The sequence below is a fragment of the Lucilia cuprina genome, chromosome 6, assembly GCF_022045245.1.
Source record: "Lucilia cuprina isolate Lc7/37 chromosome 6, ASM2204524v1, whole genome shotgun sequence".
NCBI classification, from domain to species: domain Eukaryota; kingdom Metazoa; phylum Arthropoda; class Insecta; order Diptera; family Calliphoridae; genus Lucilia; species Lucilia cuprina.
The window spans coordinates 9,236,351-9,253,719 of NC_060954.1; the positions used below are offsets into that span (position 1 = coordinate 9,236,351).

General features: G+C 33.6%; 3 protein-coding genes across 5 annotated transcripts; 2 read left to right on the plus strand and 1 right to left on the minus strand.

The window, feature by feature from the left end:
• The first annotated feature begins 6 nt into the window (after positions 1–6).
• On the plus strand, positions 7–1,398 carry LOC111682513 (mitochondrial mRNA pseudouridine synthase Trub2). Its single transcript, XM_023444482.2, has 3 exons — positions 7–416; positions 481–687; positions 748–1,398. Exons 1-3 carry the CDS (start codon positions 287–289, stop codon positions 1,350–1,352), a joined length of 942 nt encoding a protein of 313 aa, XP_023300250.2. The 5' UTR covers positions 7–286; the 3' UTR covers positions 1,353–1,398.
• A 50-nt stretch (positions 1,399–1,448) lies between these two features.
• Positions 1,449–6,164, plus strand: LOC111682520 (SET domain-containing protein SmydA-8). The gene is made up of 4 exons (XM_023444490.2): positions 1,449–2,167; positions 2,227–2,484; positions 2,546–3,107; positions 5,609–6,164. Exons 1-4 carry the CDS (start codon positions 1,830–1,832, stop codon positions 6,122–6,124), a joined length of 1,674 nt encoding a protein of 557 aa, XP_023300258.2. The 5' UTR covers positions 1,449–1,829; the 3' UTR covers positions 6,125–6,164.
• A 188-nt stretch (positions 6,165–6,352) lies between these two features.
• Positions 6,353–17,003, minus strand: LOC111682519 (serrate RNA effector molecule homolog). Of its 3 annotated transcripts, none has more exons than XM_023444489.2 (8): positions 16,867–17,002; positions 16,282–16,430; positions 16,054–16,217; positions 15,704–15,986; positions 14,599–14,665; positions 11,993–13,288; positions 11,045–11,931; positions 6,353–6,445 (listed from the first exon to the last, which is right to left on the minus strand). In XM_023444489.2, the coding sequence occupies exons 2-8, from the start codon at positions 16,425–16,427 to the stop codon at positions 6,367–6,369; spliced, it is 2,922 nt and encodes a 973-aa protein (XP_023300257.2). In that variant the 5' UTR covers positions 16,428–16,430; positions 16,867–17,002; the 3' UTR covers positions 6,353–6,366. The 3 variants fall into 3 exon arrangements, 2 of the variants coding, with proteins under 2 accessions (XP_023300257.2, XP_023300256.2); XM_023444488.2 differs by lacking the exon at positions 6,353–6,445 and adding an exon at positions 8,512–8,735; XR_006941453.1 differs by lacking the exons at positions 6,353–6,445; positions 11,045–11,931; positions 11,993–13,288 and adding an exon at positions 14,949–15,393 and having other exon boundaries at positions 14,598–14,665; positions 16,867–17,003.
• Between the last annotated feature and the right edge of the window lie 366 nt (positions 17,004–17,369).

Here is a 17,369-nt window from a genome sequence, read left to right on the forward strand (position 1 = left end):
CAAAAGACAAGCTCCTGGTTTTTATCAGAACCCCCACAGAAACCCCCGCACCCACGCACGAAGTCCTACGCATAGATTCCCCATTTGCCAAACAATACACCCGCAACATATTTTGCTAAACATTTTCTTTGTCTTTTTTAGTCTGATATGGCATCACTTTATTTAGCAAATGTAAACACAGCTGTTGCCTAAAAACAAAACATAAGCAAAATTTTAGGAAATCCTTTAACATAATTTACAATTTTTAAAAATTTCCTTATTTAAACCACAAATTTCTGCCTTAAACATGACCTTAACCAAAGTTCAAGATGCCTCCTTGATATTTCGACACCTGAATGGTTTAATTAATGTCTATAAACCAGCTGGTATGAAAGTAAAACATGTTAAATCTGCGATTTTACATAATATTTGTCGAGGTAAGTGGCAATTTTTACAAAAAGTTACCAAAAAACCTTAATAAATCTCTTCCAACTAGCACAGATCTAAATGACTTAGACTCTAATAAAGAGCCTGAAAGACCACAAACCCCTTTACTGGAATCGGGTGGTGCAGCAGATCCCATTTTACGCAAAATAAACAATTTAAATTTAGCGGAAAGTGTTTTAGCCACCGGACCACGTTATGAAATTGAGGATATACGTTGCAGTCCAGTAGCCTCTTTGGGTGTACACACCAGTGGCGTTTTATGTAAGGGTTTTGGAAAACAAAACATAGAACATAATTTTTAAATTTTTCAATTTTTTTTAGTATTTGGTCTCAATAAAGGTTTAAGACAATCCATGCGTATTCAACGTAATCGCCCGCTTAGAGCCTATCATGTTACCGGCCGCCTGGGTATAGCAACTGAGACACATTTACCCGACTCTCATGTTATTTGCAAAGCCAACTATCGGCATGTTCAAGCAGATCGTCTAAGTGCTTTAGCATCTTCCCTTCAAGCCTCCCATCAACGCAAAATGTTCGAACTTTGTGGTGTAGATATGCAGTCACAGGCAGCTTATGAAATAGCCTGCAAAGGTCTTATACGGCCGGCAAATAATACACAACCTGTTATTTATGGCATTAAACTGATTGACTTTCAAAAGCCCAACTTTACTTTGGAAATACATGCCATCAATGAAACGGAAACATATTTGGCCACTTTAATTAATGAAATTGGCATAGAATTGAAATCAGTGGCCCATTGTTCGGCTTTAAGATGTATAAGACATGGTAAATTTGGAGTAGAAAATGCTTTACTAAGACACGGTTGGAATTTGGCAGGAGTGGTGAAAAATATGCGCGAACAAAAGGAGGTGTTGGAGCAGTATCCATTCCTGTTGAAACAGGATAAAATAGAGTTAAGGAATTGATGGACAAAATAAAAAAAATATATTGTTTAGTTTTTGCAAAAAAAAATGGAAAATTTCATTAAAAATTTTCTATAGAAAATGTTGAGCTAGATAGAGTTTTTCTATAGAATATCTTGTAAAGGAGAAGTTTTTCTATAGAAAATGTTTTTAAACGAAATGTTTAAGAGATAAAGCATTTGTTTTTATAGAGTAATTTTCCAAAGTTGTCTAAATTATGATCATTTTGCTTTCATTCAAACTGCGCCTGCGCTATTTTGTGAAACAACAAAAATTCTCTGTGGGAGTGATCTCTTAAGATCATTTTAACACATTTTCCCTATTAGTTCTACTTTATTAGTTCTTGTGTGTATATAGCGGCCATTGTAAAGTCTAAAAATATACTCCCTCACCAAACTAATGAAAATTTTGTAAAAATTTTCTTTAAAAAAGTTAAAAATTTATAAAAATTTTAAGAATTTTACTGGAAATTTAAAGAAAATGTCTGATTTAACAGATGTCTGTGCCGTTTGCCAAATACCGGCTAAACAAGTTTGTTCCGCTTGCAAAATTGTCAAATACTGCAGTGCGGAACATCAGCGCCAGCATTGGAAGCAGCATAAGAAAGAATGCCGTTCTTTTCGCATTGACAATGATGCAACTTTGGGTCGTTATCTATTGGCCACAAAAGATATTAAGGCAGGAACGGCTATATTTACTGAAGCTCCTTTGGTTGTGGGTCCCAAATGGTATTTAACGGAAAAGGAACAAGAAGTGCCAGTTATGCCCTGTGTGGGCTGTTATACGCCCTGTCGTATGGGTGCCTATCAGTGTCCCAGGTTTGTAAGACATTTGAAAATATTGACCATTTAAAAATTTTCTCATTTTATGTATGTAGATGTCATTGGCCTTGTTGCTCACCCGATTGTGAGGGTTTGTTAAATCCCAATCTGCATGCTTTAGAATGTTGTATTCTAATGCTAGGTTCTGGACCTGCTGCAACAGCAGATATGAATGCTTTAATGGATTATTATCGTTCAGATGCTTTGTTGGTTTTAAAATGTTTAATATTACAAAGACAAAATCCCAAGAAATGGAAAGAACTAATGGACATGCAAAGTCATGAGGAGGATAGACAGGGCACAGAACTGCATGAGTAAGTCATAATCAGATAAAAACAGTTTTTCATAAAAATAATTATCTTTTCAATATCACAGAGATGCTGAACAACGTATTGTGTCCTATTTGCAGCGTAACTTTTTGCAACCTTTAAAAGCGTTGGAACAAAAGTCCAAAGAAAAACATCTGCCGGAATATGATAGCGATATATTACATCGTATATGTGGCATAATCGAAACCAATTATATGTGCATTAGTTTATCTTCGGGCCTAGAATTGAGTGGTGTTTTCTATACGGCCTGTATGATGGAACATTCTTGCCTGCCCAATTGTTATTTTCAATTTGATCAGCGTAATGGTTTCCGCATTACGGTTATTGCTGGTCGTGACATTAAAAAGGGTGAACATTTAAAGATTATGTACTCGAATATGTTGTGGGCCACACAAATGCGTCATGAACACTTGATCATTACAAAACATTTTCGCTGCAGTTGTGAACGTTGTCAGGATCCCACAGAGATGGGTACAAACTTTAATGCTTTACGTTGTGTGGGTGATGTTGGCGTTGATTGTGATGGATTACAGTTGCCGAAGGATCCTTTGGATAGTAAAACCGATTGGTTGTGCAATAAGTGTCCAATGGTTATAAGTGGAGAAGAGGTAAATTTATGGGTCTAACGACAAAGTTTTTTTTATCGAAAATGTATATAGATCCAGACTATAGATCAGTCTATAGTCCAGACTATAAATCAGTCTATAGTCCAGACTGTAGATCAGTCTATAGTCCAGACTGTAGATCAGTCTATAGTCCAGACTATGGATCTGTCTATAGTCCAGACTATAGATCAGTCTATAGTACAGACTATAGATCAATCTATAGTCCAGACTATAAATCAGTCTTTAATTCAGACTGTAGATCAGTCTATAGTACAGACTATAGATCAGTCTATAGTCCAGACTATAGATCAGTCTATACTCCAGACTATAGATCTTTCTATAGTCCACACTATAGATCTTTCTATAGTCCATTCTATAGATCTATCTATAGTCCAGACTATAGATCAATCTATAGTCCAGACTATAGATCAATCTATAGTCCAGACTATAGATCAATCTATAGTCCAGACTATAGATCAGTCTACAGTCAAGACTACAGATCAGTCTATACTCAAGACTATAGATCAGTCTATAGTTAAGACTATAGATCAGTCTATATTCAAGACTATAGATCAGTCTATAGTCCAGACTGTAGATCAGTCTATAGTCCACACTATAGATCTGTCTATAGTCCAGATTAGAGATCAATCTATAGTCCAGACTATAGATCGGTCTTTAGTCCAGACTATAGATCAGTCTATAGTCCAGACTATAGATCTTTCTATAGTCCACACTATAGATCTTTCTATAGTCCATTCTATAGATTTATCTATAGTCCAGACTATAGATCAATCTATAGTCCAGACTATAGATCAATCTATAGTCCAGACTATAGATCAATCTATAGTCCAGACTATAAATCAGTCTATAGTCCAGACTATAGATCAGTCTATAATCCAGACTATAGCTCCGTTTATAGTCCAGACTATAGATCAGTCTATAGTCTAGACTATAGATCAGTCTATAATCCAGACTATAGTCTATAGTCCAGACTATAGATCAGTCTATAGTAAAGACTATAGATCAGTCTATAGTCCAGACTATAGATCAGTCTATAGTAAAGACTATAGATCAGTCTATAGTCCAGACTATAGATCAGTCTCTAGTCCAGACTATAGATCAGTCTATAGTCCAGACTATAGATCAGTCTATAGTCAAGACTATAAATCAGTCTATAGTCCAGACTATAGATCAGTCTATAGTCCAGACTATAGATCAGTCTATAGTCCAGACTATAGATCAGTCTATAGTCCAGACTATAGATCAGTCTATAGTCCAGACTATAGATCAGTCTATAGTCCAGACTATAGATCAGTCTATAGTCCAGACTATAGATCAGTCTATAGTCCAGACTATAGATCAGTCTATAGTCCAGACTATAGATCAGTCTATAGTCCAGACTATAGATCAGTCTATAGTCCAGACTATAGATCAGTCTATAGTCCAGACTATAGATCAGTCTATAATCCAGACTATAGATCAGTCTATAGTCCAGACTATAGATCAGTCTATAGTCCAGACTATAGATCAGTCTATAGTCCAGACTATAGATCAGTCTATAGTCCAGACTATAGATCAGTCTATAGTCCAGACTATAGATCAGTCTATAGTCCAGACTATAGATCAGTCTATAGTACAGACTATAGATTAGTCTATAGTCCAGACTATAGATCAGTCTATAGTCCAGACTATAGATCAGTCTATAGTCCAGACTATAGATCAGTCTATAGTCCAGACTATAGATCAGTCTATAGTCCAGACTATAGATCAGTCTATAGTCCAGACTATAGATCAGTCTATAGTCCAGACTATAGATCAGTCTATAATCCAGACTATAGATCAGTCTATAGTCCAGACTATAGATCAGTCTATAGTCCAGACTATAGATCAGTCTATAGTCCAGACTATAGATCAGTCTATAGTCCAGACTATAGATCAGTCTATAGTCCAGACTATAGATCGGTCTATAGTCCAGACTATAGAGCAGTCTATAGTCCAGACTATGGATCAATCTATAGTCCAGACTATAGATCAGTCTATAGTCCAGACTATTGATCAGTCTATAGTCCAGACTATAGATCAGTCTATAGCCCAGACTATTGATCAGTCTATAGTCCAGACTATGGATCAATCTATGGTCCAGACTATAGATCAGTCTATAGTCCAGACTATTGATCAGTCTATAGTCCAGACTATAGATCAGTCTATAGTCCAGACTATTGATCAGTCTATAGTCCAGACTATAGATCAGTCTATAGTCCAGACTATAGATCAGTCTATAGTTCAGACTATAGATCAATCTATAGTCCAGACTATAGATCAATCTATAGTCCAGACTACAGATCAATCTATAGTCCAGACTATAGATCAATCTATAGTCCATACTAAAGATCAGTCTATAGTTCAGACTATAGATCAGTCTATAGTCCAGACTATAGATCAGTCTATAGTCCAGACTATAGATCAGTCTGTAATCCTTTTAATTTATATAATTTTCATTCCAGGTCCGCTACCTTTTAACCCAAATGACCGAAGAAGTTGAATCTCTTTTGGCACGCAAACCCACCCTCAAACAAGTCGAAAATCTTATCGATAAATTGTCTACATTTTTGCATCCAAATCATTATCATATGTTCAGTTTAAAGCATTCGCTCATCCAACTCTATGGCAATAAATTGGGCTATAAAATGCAACAATTATCGGAAGAACAATTAAACAAAAAACTAACAATGTGTCAGGATCTATATGAAATTTGCCAAAAGTTAGATCCCTACACAATACGTCTATCCATATATGTGGGTATAATTCTATATGAAATGCATACCGTTCTGATGGAAAAGGCAAAACGTTTAAACAATCTAAAAGAGGAAGAGAAAAAGCTTTACTTGCAGGCTAAAGATCATTTACAAAACGCCTTAATGGTGCTAGAAAAAGAATTGGACAATGTGGCGGGTAGTAAACTAAGTGATCGTGTTAAAAAGGCTTTGGAATATGTGGATATTTTATTGATTAAAGTTTAGTGGAGAAGGTTTAAAGAAAATAAAATATTTATAAATTATATTTATATGAAAAAAAGACCTTATTTAGATCAGCAACGACAATAGTGTATGTATATAGTTATAATTTATTATAAACAGAGTCAATATTTTGTTGTTGTTTTTGTTTTTTTTTTATAGTAGAATACATAAAATAATTGTTTGTTTGTTTGTTGCACAAATTGTTTGTTTGTTTGTTGCACAAATTGTTTGTTTGTTTTAAATAATTAATTAAACATATCAATGGGATCTTGTGGAGCATCCAAGTCTCGGTATTGGATAATTTGACGATATTCATTACCAGGTCTAAAATGATAAATGAAAAGAAATAAAATTTGATAAAAAATTAAAAGAAATTATTAAACCGGTCTAAGTGACAATAGAAGAGAAACTTTATTTCTTTACCTTATTGCAAAGTAAGATCAGTCTAAAAGCCAGAGATCAGTATATAAGCAAGTGATCAGTATAAAAGTTAAATTTTAAGATCAGTTAATATACTTGATCAGTGCATAGACCAGTCAATAGATATCAGTCTATAGACCAGACTATTAATATGTCTATAGGTCAAGCAATTCTCCAGAATATAGGCCAGGCTAGAGATCAGTCTTAGTCTCATTTATATATAGATCAGTCTCGTTTATAGTCCAATCTATAGATCAGTCTAGATCAAACTATAGATCAGTCAATATACTAGATTGGCCAGGGCAGTCAATAGATCAGTGTCCATAGATTAGACTATAGAAAGTCATTTGATCCGCCTATGGAAAATGCACAGTCCATAATCCAAACTATAGATCAGTATATATTATTGTCTATAGATTAGAATGGAGATCAGTGTATGTATAGACCAGATAATAGATCAGTTTATAGTCTGTAACTCAACCTGTAGTCTCGCCTAAAGATCAGGTTATAGCAAAGAATAGCCTATAATCTTGTCTTAGACTCACGTATATAGATCGGTCTCCTTTATAGTCCAAGCTATAGATTAGTCTAGATCAAACTATAGATCAGTCAATATACTAATAGGCCAGTCAATAGATTAGTCCATAAATTAGACTATAGAATGTCCTTAGATTAGACTATAGAAAGTCCATAGATCTGACTATGTAAAATCAATAGACCAGTCCATAATCCAGACTACAGATCAGTCTATATTCTTGTCTATAGATTAGATTGTAGATCAGTGTATGTATTTTCATCTATAGATCGGTCTATAGTAAAGAATAGACTATAATCTTCTCTATAGACTAGTCTTCGACTCACTTATTTAGATTAGCCTCGCTTATAGTGAAAACTATAGATCAAACTATAGATCAGTCCGTATACCAGATAGGTCAGGCCAGTCAATAGATCAGTCTATATATTAGACTTTAGAAAGTCCATGGATCTGACTATGGAAAATCCATAAATCAGTGCATAATCTAGACTATAGGTCAATCTATATTCTTGTTTATAGATTAGATTGTAGATCAGTGTATGTATAGAACAGATTGTAGATCAGTTTATAGCGTATAGTCTTGCCTATAGATCAGTATACAGCATTGCCTTTAGACCCGAGTAATGAATAGTCTATAATCTTGTCTATAGACTATATTGTATACCAGTGTATGTATAGACCGAATTGTAGATTAGTTAATAGCCTGTAGTTAATAGTCTCGCCTACATACGATCTACAGATCAGATTGTAGATATAGTTTATAGCCTTAAGATCATTCTGTAGTCTTCTCAAAAAAACTTTACTATAGATCAGTTTATAGTCTTGCCTATACACCAGACCCTTGTGGAGTTTTTTCATCAAATTGTAGATCTTCAGATCTCACTTTATATCAGTCTATAGTCCCACCTCTCTAAACCACTATGATCAGATAATAGATTATTCTTTAGTATGTAGATCAGTCAATAGATCTAACAATAGATCAGTTACAGTCTTCGCTTTTAGAGTTCTTCTTTTAGTCTCCTTTATATTGTCACTTGACCTGTTATATCATTGGTTTTTCTTTCACTACATTACCATGTAGTTTGTGTTTTTTTTTTTGTTTTTGGTTTTATTTATTATTTTTAATAAAGTAGTAATATTAAAGTTAGTTTATTTTGCTTTATAACACTACACTATTGTTATTAATATTAAAATATTACCATTACTATTAATTACTTATTTAAAAACAAAAATAATTGGAAATGAAATTTGTTTTTTTTTTTTCAAAAATAAATTGTCTCTAATTAAATTAAAGATAAAAAACTGTTAAAAAGAGAAAAAGAAAATTAAAAATAAAAGTTTAAACAAATTTACAGAAAATCTAAAAGTTAAATAGAACACAAACACGGTCGGTTGGTCAAATTGTTTTTAAGTGCCGATTTTCTTTTTTTTTAAAAAGTTTGCAAAGAATTTTCTACGTTTTCATACTTAAAAATTTTATATATATATAGATAGTAGTTAGGAGCCAAATACACACACACAGACACATAAACACCATCATTAACAACCAACTTCAATTAAACATTTTCTTTTTCTATTTAGTCGAAAATATCAAAATTGGCTGGAGCATCCAAATCATGATAACCGATTATACGACGTTGATGTTCTATGGGCAATTCTCTGTAAAAAAGTTTACACACAAAAATAAAGTTTTTTGCTTTTTCTTTAGAAAATATAGTTTTAGAATAGACAAAAAAGAGATTAGATTTTAAAATAAATATTAAAGAAGCGTGTTGACATAAAAATGGTAGATAAGAGAAGGATATCCTGTGGAGAAACTTCCTAATAATAAATAGCTATATATAGTCCAGACTATAGAGATCTGTCTATAGTCCAGACTATGGACTATAGATCAGTCTATAGTCCAGACTATAGTCTATAGATCAGTCTATAGTACAGACTATAGATCAGTCTATAGCCCAGACTGTAGATCAGTCTATAGTCCAGACTATAGATCAGTCTATAGTCCAAACTATAGATCAGTCTATAGTCCAGACTATAGATCAGTCTATAGTCCAGTTTATAGATTAGTCTATAGTCCAGACTATAGATCAGTCTATAGTCCAGTTTATAGATCAGTCTATAGTCCGGTTTATAGATCAATCAATAGTCCAGACTATAGATCAGTCTGTAGTGCAGACTATTGATCAGTTTATAGTGCAGACTATAAATCATATATTGTCCAGACAATAGATTAGTCTATAGTCAAGACTATAGATCAGTCCATAGTCCAGACTATAGATCAGTATACAGTTCAGACTATAGCTCAGTCTATAGTTCAGGCTATGGATCAGTCTATACTTCAGATTATAGAAAAGTTTATAGTCCAGATTATAGATCAGTCTATTGTGCCGACTATAGATCAGTCTATAGTCCAGACTATAAATCACTATACAGTCCAGTCTATATCAGTCTATAGTCCAGACTATAGATCAGTCTATAGTCCAGACAGACTAGATCATTCTATTGTACAGACTCTAAATCAGTCTATAGTCCAGACTATAGATCAGTTTATAGTCCAGTTTATAGATCAGTCTGTAGTCGAGTTTATAGATCAGACTATGGTCCAGTCTATAGTCCAGACTATAGATTAGTCTAAAGTCCAGACTATAGATCAGTCTATAGTCCAGACTATAGATCTATCTATAGTCCAGACTATAGATCAATCTATAGTCCAAACTATAGATCAGTCTATAGTCCAGACTATATATCAGTCTATAGTCCAGTTTATAGATCAGTCTATAGTCCGGTTTATAGATCAATCAATAGTCCGGACTATAGATCAGTCTATAGTGTAGACTATTGATCAGTCTACAGTGCAGACTATAGATCATATATTGTCCAGACAATAGATTAGTCTATAGTCAAGACTATAGATCAGTCCATGGTTCAGACAAAGATCAGTCTACAGTTCAGACTATAGCTCAGTCTATAGTTCATGCTATGGATCAGTCTATACTTCAGACTATAGAAAAGTTTATAGTCCAGATTATAGATCAGTCAATAGTCCGCATTATATATCAGTCTATAGTGTAGACTACAGATCAGCCTACAGTCAAGACAATAGATCAGTCTATAGTCCAGACTATAGATCAGTTTGTAGTCCAACAAGAGACTATAATTTAGTTTATAGTCCAGACTATTATACTCCAGACTATAGATCAGTCCACAATCCAGACTATAGATTAGTCTTTATCCAGACTATAGATAAGTTTATAATGGATTTGTCTATAGTCCAGACTATAGATAGGTCTATAGTCCAGACTATAGATCAGTCTATAGTCCAGATTATAGATCAGTCTATAGTGCAGACTATTGATCAGTTTATAGTGCAGACTATAGATCAGTATATTGTCCAGACAATAGATTAGTCTATAGTCAAGACTATAGATCAGATCATAGTCCAGACTGTAGATCAGTCTACAGTTCAGACTATAGCTCAGTCTATAGTCCAGACAATAGATCAGTATATAGTCCAGTCAATCTATCGTTTAGACTACATATCAGTCAAAAGTTTTGTTTATATACAGAACAACAAATCAGTCTACAGTCTCGTATATGGTCCAAGCTATAGATCAGCCTAGATCAAACTAAAGATCGGCCTGCAGTCTCGTTTATAGACACTCTATAGATCAGTCAACAAACCTGATGAAAAATCAGTTTATAGTATTGTCTTTAGACTAGATTATAGTTTTGTTACGAGTTTTGTTTGCGAGATCAGTCTAGAGTTCCGTCAACCGATCAGTCTTCAGTATAACCTACAATGCTAATCTAATGAAACTTCTTAAGAGCTCTATACCGCATCTTTTTAAGATTAATTTAAGCAATTTTTTTATTACGTACATGCATTAAATATTAAACCCTTCTCCCAAAAAATACAAAAAAATACAACTACATTATATAAAGAAAAATTGATGACAAATAATTACCTGCGTCCTGGACCACCAAAACCCCTACCACCACGTCCTGGTATCATAAGAGGTGGTGCATAAGCTGCATAGGGTGGTGCATATGCGGGTGGATATACAGGTGCTCTGTAACCTCCACTGGATTCCGACGTTGTACGTTTATTATTACCAGGATGTTCTGGTAATTGTGGCCTCTTGGGATCCTTAAGATAATTATTAAAGAATTCAACTTCTTTGCGTACCTCTTCAACCTTTTCGGCATGTTTATTGAATATATGTTTGCGTATAAATTCGGGACCTTTAAATTTCTTGCCAGACAGTGGACACAACCATTTGTCTTTAGCCAATTCTTGGGTATTAGCTTGAATGAATTTCTCCACTTCGGCTTCGGTATCTTTACTGCCGAGATTTTTCAAATCTTCCTCATCGATGGGTGTGCTCTTGGCAAGGAAAGTTTGCATTTTACTTTCGAAATTTTTTATATAATCTTGCATGTCGTTTTGTGAAACTTTAGCAGGTGGTGGACCACGAGCGTGTATAATGCCACAACGATTGGGCATTTCATCTTCATAGGGATACTCGCAGTGATTGTAAAAGTCTACTGAGTGTACAATACGCAAATATAAGATAAGATTGTCGAGTACTGTTAACAGCTGTGGATCTCTTTCGATGGCTTCACCCTCTGTGTCCTTGTTGTCACCGGAGATTCCCAAAAGTTCTTCCTCTTCGGCGGAGGCTTCTTCGATTAGGAAATCGGTAATGTTTTGCAAAACAGGATTATTGGTTTTGAAACCATACGATGAGGAAGAATTGTTAAGTTCGTTATTGGCATCTGGGGCTGTTGAGGACGCATTGGCGTCGTTGGTGTTGGAGCTACTTTCTTCTTTATTTTCTTCCTTTTCGGTTTGCTGTATGAAACATAATATTACTAATATTTCAAACATTATTCTAGATGCTACTTTTACTTACCCATAACTTAAATTTCTCATCCAAATTCATGGCGATTTTGGCACACAACTTAATGTCTGCTCGTACTATGGTCTTGTGTGCGGTCATGCCATTAACCGGTCTCACTCTACGACTAAGATCACGATTAACAATGGCTCCCATTTCACAATCACGTAGACGTGTATTATTTAAATTCCAACAGATTTCTTTGATATTAACATCACGCTTGAATGTCACCCAACCACGGCGATACCAACGTCTTTCTACCAAAGGATCGGCTATGGCAACACGCAAATAACCATCGAATTTTTGACACACAGCCTCTATTTCGGCCTTGGTTATGGAGGGTGCCAAATTGCGCAAGAATATGGAAGAGGTACGATGTAATGCTCTTGGTTGTGGACCATCTTTAACCTTGTCTAAATCTATAGTTTCGGGTTGTTCTTCTTGCTTGGCTTTTTCTTCTTCCAATTTAGTCTCTTCTTTTTGGGCTTCCTCTTTTTTCTCCTCTTTGTCTTCTTCTAAAGAAGTGTCTGCACTTTTATCTTCTGATTTTTCTTCACCTTCAAGTTTTTCGGGTTTTTCTTCTACGTCATTTGTTAATTCTTTACTTTGGGTTTCTTCACCATTTTCCTTAACTTCTTCTGTCTCTTTAGTTTCTTCAATTGTTACCTTTTCTTCCTTTTTCTCGTCAGAATCTTCCTTTTCCTTCTCCTCTTCCTTATCTTCTTCCATCTTTTCGTCTTCCTTTTTCTTGTCCTCCATCTCTACATCATCTTCCTTTTTCAAACTTTCTAAATCATATTTACTTTTAACCTTTTCATCATCCTCATCTTCACTACTCGACGATGAACTGCTAGAATCTGAATCCGATGATGAGGAAGATGATGAATCCGAACTAGTTCTTTTACGTTTCATAGATTTCTTCTTTTTCTCTTCGGATTTTTCTTTGGCTTTTGTTTTAGCACTTTCCTCATTATTCTCCTCATCATCCCAATTGTCTTCATCATCTGACCCTTTCTTATGGCGATTAATTGGCCGTGGCGAAACACATTTTGGTTCGTCATTATGTTTCTTCTCTACCGATGTTATAATGACATCATCATCATTGTCGTTTTTCTTTTCAAAGACACGTTCTGGATATGAGGCTTCTTTGGGCTTTTCATCGAGTATTTTCAGATCATCATCAGTACCGCCCTCGAGTTTAATGACCACTGTATCTAGAACACGTAATAAAGGTTCAGTTTGTGTGGTATCTACGGAAACCTTTTCGATCATGCCACTCTTTAGCAGATCATCGAATACCTCAACGCGTCTCTGTAAGAGAAGATGAAAATTGTATATTTTTAGTAGAGCTCAAAGTATTTTATAGTTTATAGACTATTATATAGTCCAGTCTCAAGTATAGTCTATAGTCGTCTATCGTTTAGTTTATAGTTTAGCTTATAGTCTAGTCTCTATTATAGTCATTTGTCTAGTCTTTAGTATAGTCTCCAGTCTAGTCTCTAGGCTAGTGTCAAGTCTAGTCTCTAGTTTCGTCTCTAGCCTTGTCTATAGTCTAGGCTAGTTTTTAGTCTAGTCTCTAGACTAGTCTATAGTCAAAGCTAGTTTATAGACTAGTCTATTGTCTAGTCTATAGTCTACTCCTTAGTCTAGTCTAAAGCCAACACCGTAGTCTAGTCTATATTCAAGTAACTAGTATAATCTACTGTTTAGAATATAGTTTAGTTTATAGACTAGTCTATAGTCAACTCCGTAGTCTAGTCTACAGTCTAGTCTGTAGTCTAGTCTATAGTATATTCTATAGTGTAGTGTATAGTCTACTCTATAGTCTAGTCTATAGTCTCTACTATAGGCTAGACTATAGATAGTCTGGTCTATAGTTTAGCCTAGTAAATAGTCTAGTTTATAGTTTAGTTTATAGTTTAGTCTATAGTCTAGTTTATAGTCAATTATCTAGTCTGCAGTAGTAGTCTATAGTCTAGTCTATATTCTAGTCTATAGTCTAGTCTATAGTCTAGTCTATAGTCTAGTCTATAATCTAGTCTATAGTCTAGTCTATAGTCTAGTCTATAGTCTAGTCTATAGTCTAGTCTATAGTCTAGTCTATAGTCTAGTCTATAGTCTAGTCTATAGTCTAGTCTATAGTCTAGTCTATAGTCTAGTCTATAGTCTAGTCTATAGTTTAATCTATAGTCGTCTAGTTTATAGCCTCGTCCATTGTCTAGTAAATAGTCTAGTCTATAGTTTACTCCGTATCTAGTTTATAGTCAAGTATCTAGTCTGTAGTATAGTCTATAGTCTAGTCTATAGTTTAGTCTAAAGTTTAGTTTATAGTCGTCTATTTTATAGTCTAGTCTATAGTCTATTCTATAGTCTAGTCTACAGTCTAGCCTATAGCCTAGTCTTTAGTCTAGTCTATAGTTTAGTCTTTAGTCTAGTATATAGTTTAGTCTATAGTCTGGTTATAATCTAATCTATAGTCCAGTCTATAGTCTACTCCGTAGTCTAGTCCATAGTCTAGTATACAGTCTAGGCTAACGCCTCTTCTATAGTCTACAGTCTAGTCTATAGTCTAGTCTATATTCTAGTTCATAGTCTAGTCAATATTATTTTTTTCTAATTACCTTTAGGAAATTCAATTGTTCCTCCTTACGTTTAACACTATCCACAGGATGATATTTGTTCTTGAACCTAAACGCCAAGAAAAAAAAAAAGAAAAACACAAAAAATAGAAAAAAGAATCATTAGATTTTATAATGAAATAAAAAAAGTCTTAAGCCAGTTATATAAAATATATATTGTTATAGAATTAATCGTTCACGAAACCAACGTTGCTCAATACCATTCGTTATATGCTTTCGAAATACACAGCTAACTCCAGTTTTGTAGTAGGTTTATATTAACAGCTAAAAATTATCTTTTTTTTATAGATTTTTGTTTGTAAATTAATTTAACTGAATTTACTAAATCTTACCTTTACAGATACCGAATTTATGTTCAAGTTAATAGACGTTACGGAAATTTATTTAAACGATTTTAATAAATACGCGGTTTAAACAAAAAAGTAATTTAAACACACTATGGCATTGCTCGCCAAGTGCAAAAAAACAAATAAAACAAAAGTTAGAAGTAGAAGATAAAATATCATCATTAAATCGTTTGCAATAGAACGATTTCTATATGATAGTGATAAAAATTAGAGCAGCACATGGATTCTATAACAACAACAATTTTTGGGTTGTAGGTGTTTTGGTTGATTGGTTGGTAGTAGTAGTAGTAGGTAGAGTGTAGTATAGAATCTTTGTCTTTTTGGGGACATGTGCGCTTTGCTTTTCTTTCATTAAACAACCATCCTAGTTATGTAAGTATATATAAGTGTGGCTGAGGTGGCAGACCTTAAGGACGCCATTCTTAAATAGCTGTAGAGAAAAACTTAGTTTTTTTAAAAACACACAAACAATAAAATTTGCATAAAACAAATAATATATTGTTTAGGTTTAAATATAAATAAAAAATGTTAAAATATTTAAAAAAATTGTAATAAAAAGGAAAATATTATAAAGTTATAATTAAAAGCATCATTTAATTAAAAAAAAACAGTCCTAGGTGTTAGAAAATTTAAAATTGCTTAAGAAAATTTCCAGCTTTTTAACACCTAAAACCTGTTAAAATGATGGCTTAAAGATTTTCCTTTTTTCTTATTGTAAGTATTTGGCTTCTTAGACTTACCATTCCTCATCCTTATGGGCCACAAAGAATTCATTTAATTGTTGACGTTTAAATTCCAATTTATATTCATTATATTTGCGTAAAACTTCAGTATCCGAAATGCCATCATCTTGAGTATCCAAAAATTGCTTTAAAGTCATCATGGCGGGTTGTGTTTGTAGATCGGTATTGGCAGCTGACTCACGCGAATGAATACTGTGAGAAAGTGCAGCACTATAGGCACCATGTAAACCATGGGCAGCATAATGTTCATTCCAGGCATGCATAAGATAAGGATCATAGGCTAAAAACCAACACAAAAACATGTTAACATCTTCCATTTTTTGTAATTTGTTTCTTGTAAAACTTACGTCCAAATCTGGGATTTCCTCTTAAATCATCACCCCAATCTTGACGCATACGTTTAGCTGGTGGCATTTCTCGACCGGGTGAACCGTAACGATCACGGGGACCACGAAAATCTCGGTAATCAGAACGTGCTCTACTGGCAGCTCCTCCTCTAAAGGGATTGCCTCTAATTAGGAAAATATGTTATGTTTTTAAATTGCACTTGTTTAAACATATAACAATATACCAACCTTTCGGGCCATTCATCACGACCACCGCCGCTGCCACCACCACGCCTATCATCACGTCTCTCAGAACGATAACTATCCCCTGAGCTGCGTTCACCACGGAATTTATCGCGTCTCTTGCGATCGTACTCATCATCGGAATCGGCCATTGTCTAAAATAAATAAAAATTCAAATCAAAAATTAAACAATTTGCTTAGAAAAAAGCCACGCATCCAGGTGAAAGTGTTTGCGGGTTAAAATTCCTCACAAACAAACATAACCTCAAAATTTTTTAATTGATTAAAACAAACAAAATAAACTAGAAAATCATTAAGAAAACCTAAAACAACTAGTTAAATGCGTAAATAAAACCTTTTTAATCAAATTTATTTAACTTTAATTCTCTTTAAAAGCCGCATTAATGTTAATTTTTTTTGTATCACCCACAAGAGCAGCCATTTTTTTCATACAACTTCTCGAACTAATCAGGCTTGTTTGTTAAAGATTATTTTGTTTGCTTTTTATTTACTTTAAAACATATTATTTATTAACATTTATAAAATTTAATTAACAAACTTTAGTTTTTTTTATTTATTACTTTTTAATACCTTTTTATTTTATTAGAAAAAACACAAAAGAAAAACTATTAGGTGACGCGCTTTTTTTTTCTTGCTTCAGTTCAACTTATTTTTTCTGTCACTATTTGAGGAGTAATGAAAAGAAATGTAACGTTACCAGATGATTACTTTTGTTCTTATGCCAAAATAAAGCAATGCAACACTGTTTTTCACCATGAACATATGGCAACCTTTTAAATGTCATGCAAAATAGCGGGAATATTTTAGTTAAGAATAGAAAATACAGAAAAATTGCAGAAAATATTATAAATTTTGGAATTTTGTAAATTTTAAAGAAATAAATAAAGAAATTTGTTATAAAAGTGTTAAAATGGTGGGTCAACAAAATTATTTATTGAAAATTAAAAGAAATTTGCAAAAAATCATTAAAATATAAAAATTATTTAAAGCAAAAGAAAGGCAAGCGCATCCGGTTAAGAAAAATTATAAAAAAATTGTTAATTTTATAAAATTTTAAGAAATAAATAAAGAAA

Excerpts from the sequence above, each read along its gene's own strand:
- LOC111682520 (XM_023444490.2), top strand. The coding sequence starts at position 1,830 with ATGTCTGATTTAACAGATGTCTGTGCCGTTTGCCAAATACCGGCTAAA. Across the intron at positions 2,485-2,545 it reads CAGGGCACAGAACTGCATGA|AGATGCTGAACAACGTATTG; the intron begins GTAAGTCATAAT and ends TCAATATCACAG. Across the intron at positions 3,108-5,608 it reads TGGTTATAAGTGGAGAAGAG|GTCCGCTACCTTTTAACCCA; the intron begins GTAAATTTATGG and ends TTTTCATTCCAG.
- LOC111682513 (XM_023444482.2), top strand. The coding sequence starts at position 287 with ATGACCTTAACCAAAGTTCAAGATGCCTCCTTGATATTTCGACACCTG. Across the intron at positions 417-480 it reads TTTACATAATATTTGTCGAG|ATCTAAATGACTTAGACTCT; the intron begins GTAAGTGGCAAT and ends CAACTAGCACAG. Across the intron at positions 688-747 it reads ACACACCAGTGGCGTTTTAT|TATTTGGTCTCAATAAAGGT; the intron begins GTAAGGGTTTTG and ends AATTTTTTTTAG.
- LOC111682519 (XM_023444488.2), bottom strand. The coding sequence starts at position 16,427 with ATGGCCGATTCCGATGATGAGTACGATCGCAAGAGACGCGATAAATTC. Across the intron at positions 16,218-16,281 it reads CGTGATGAATGGCCCGAAAG|AGGCAATCCCTTTAGAGGAG; the intron begins GTTGGTATATTG and ends TTTCCTAATTAG. Across the intron at positions 13,289-14,598 it reads AACAATTGAATTTCCTAAAG|AGACGCGTTGAGGTATTCGA; the intron begins GTAATTAGAAAA and ends CTTCTCTTACAG.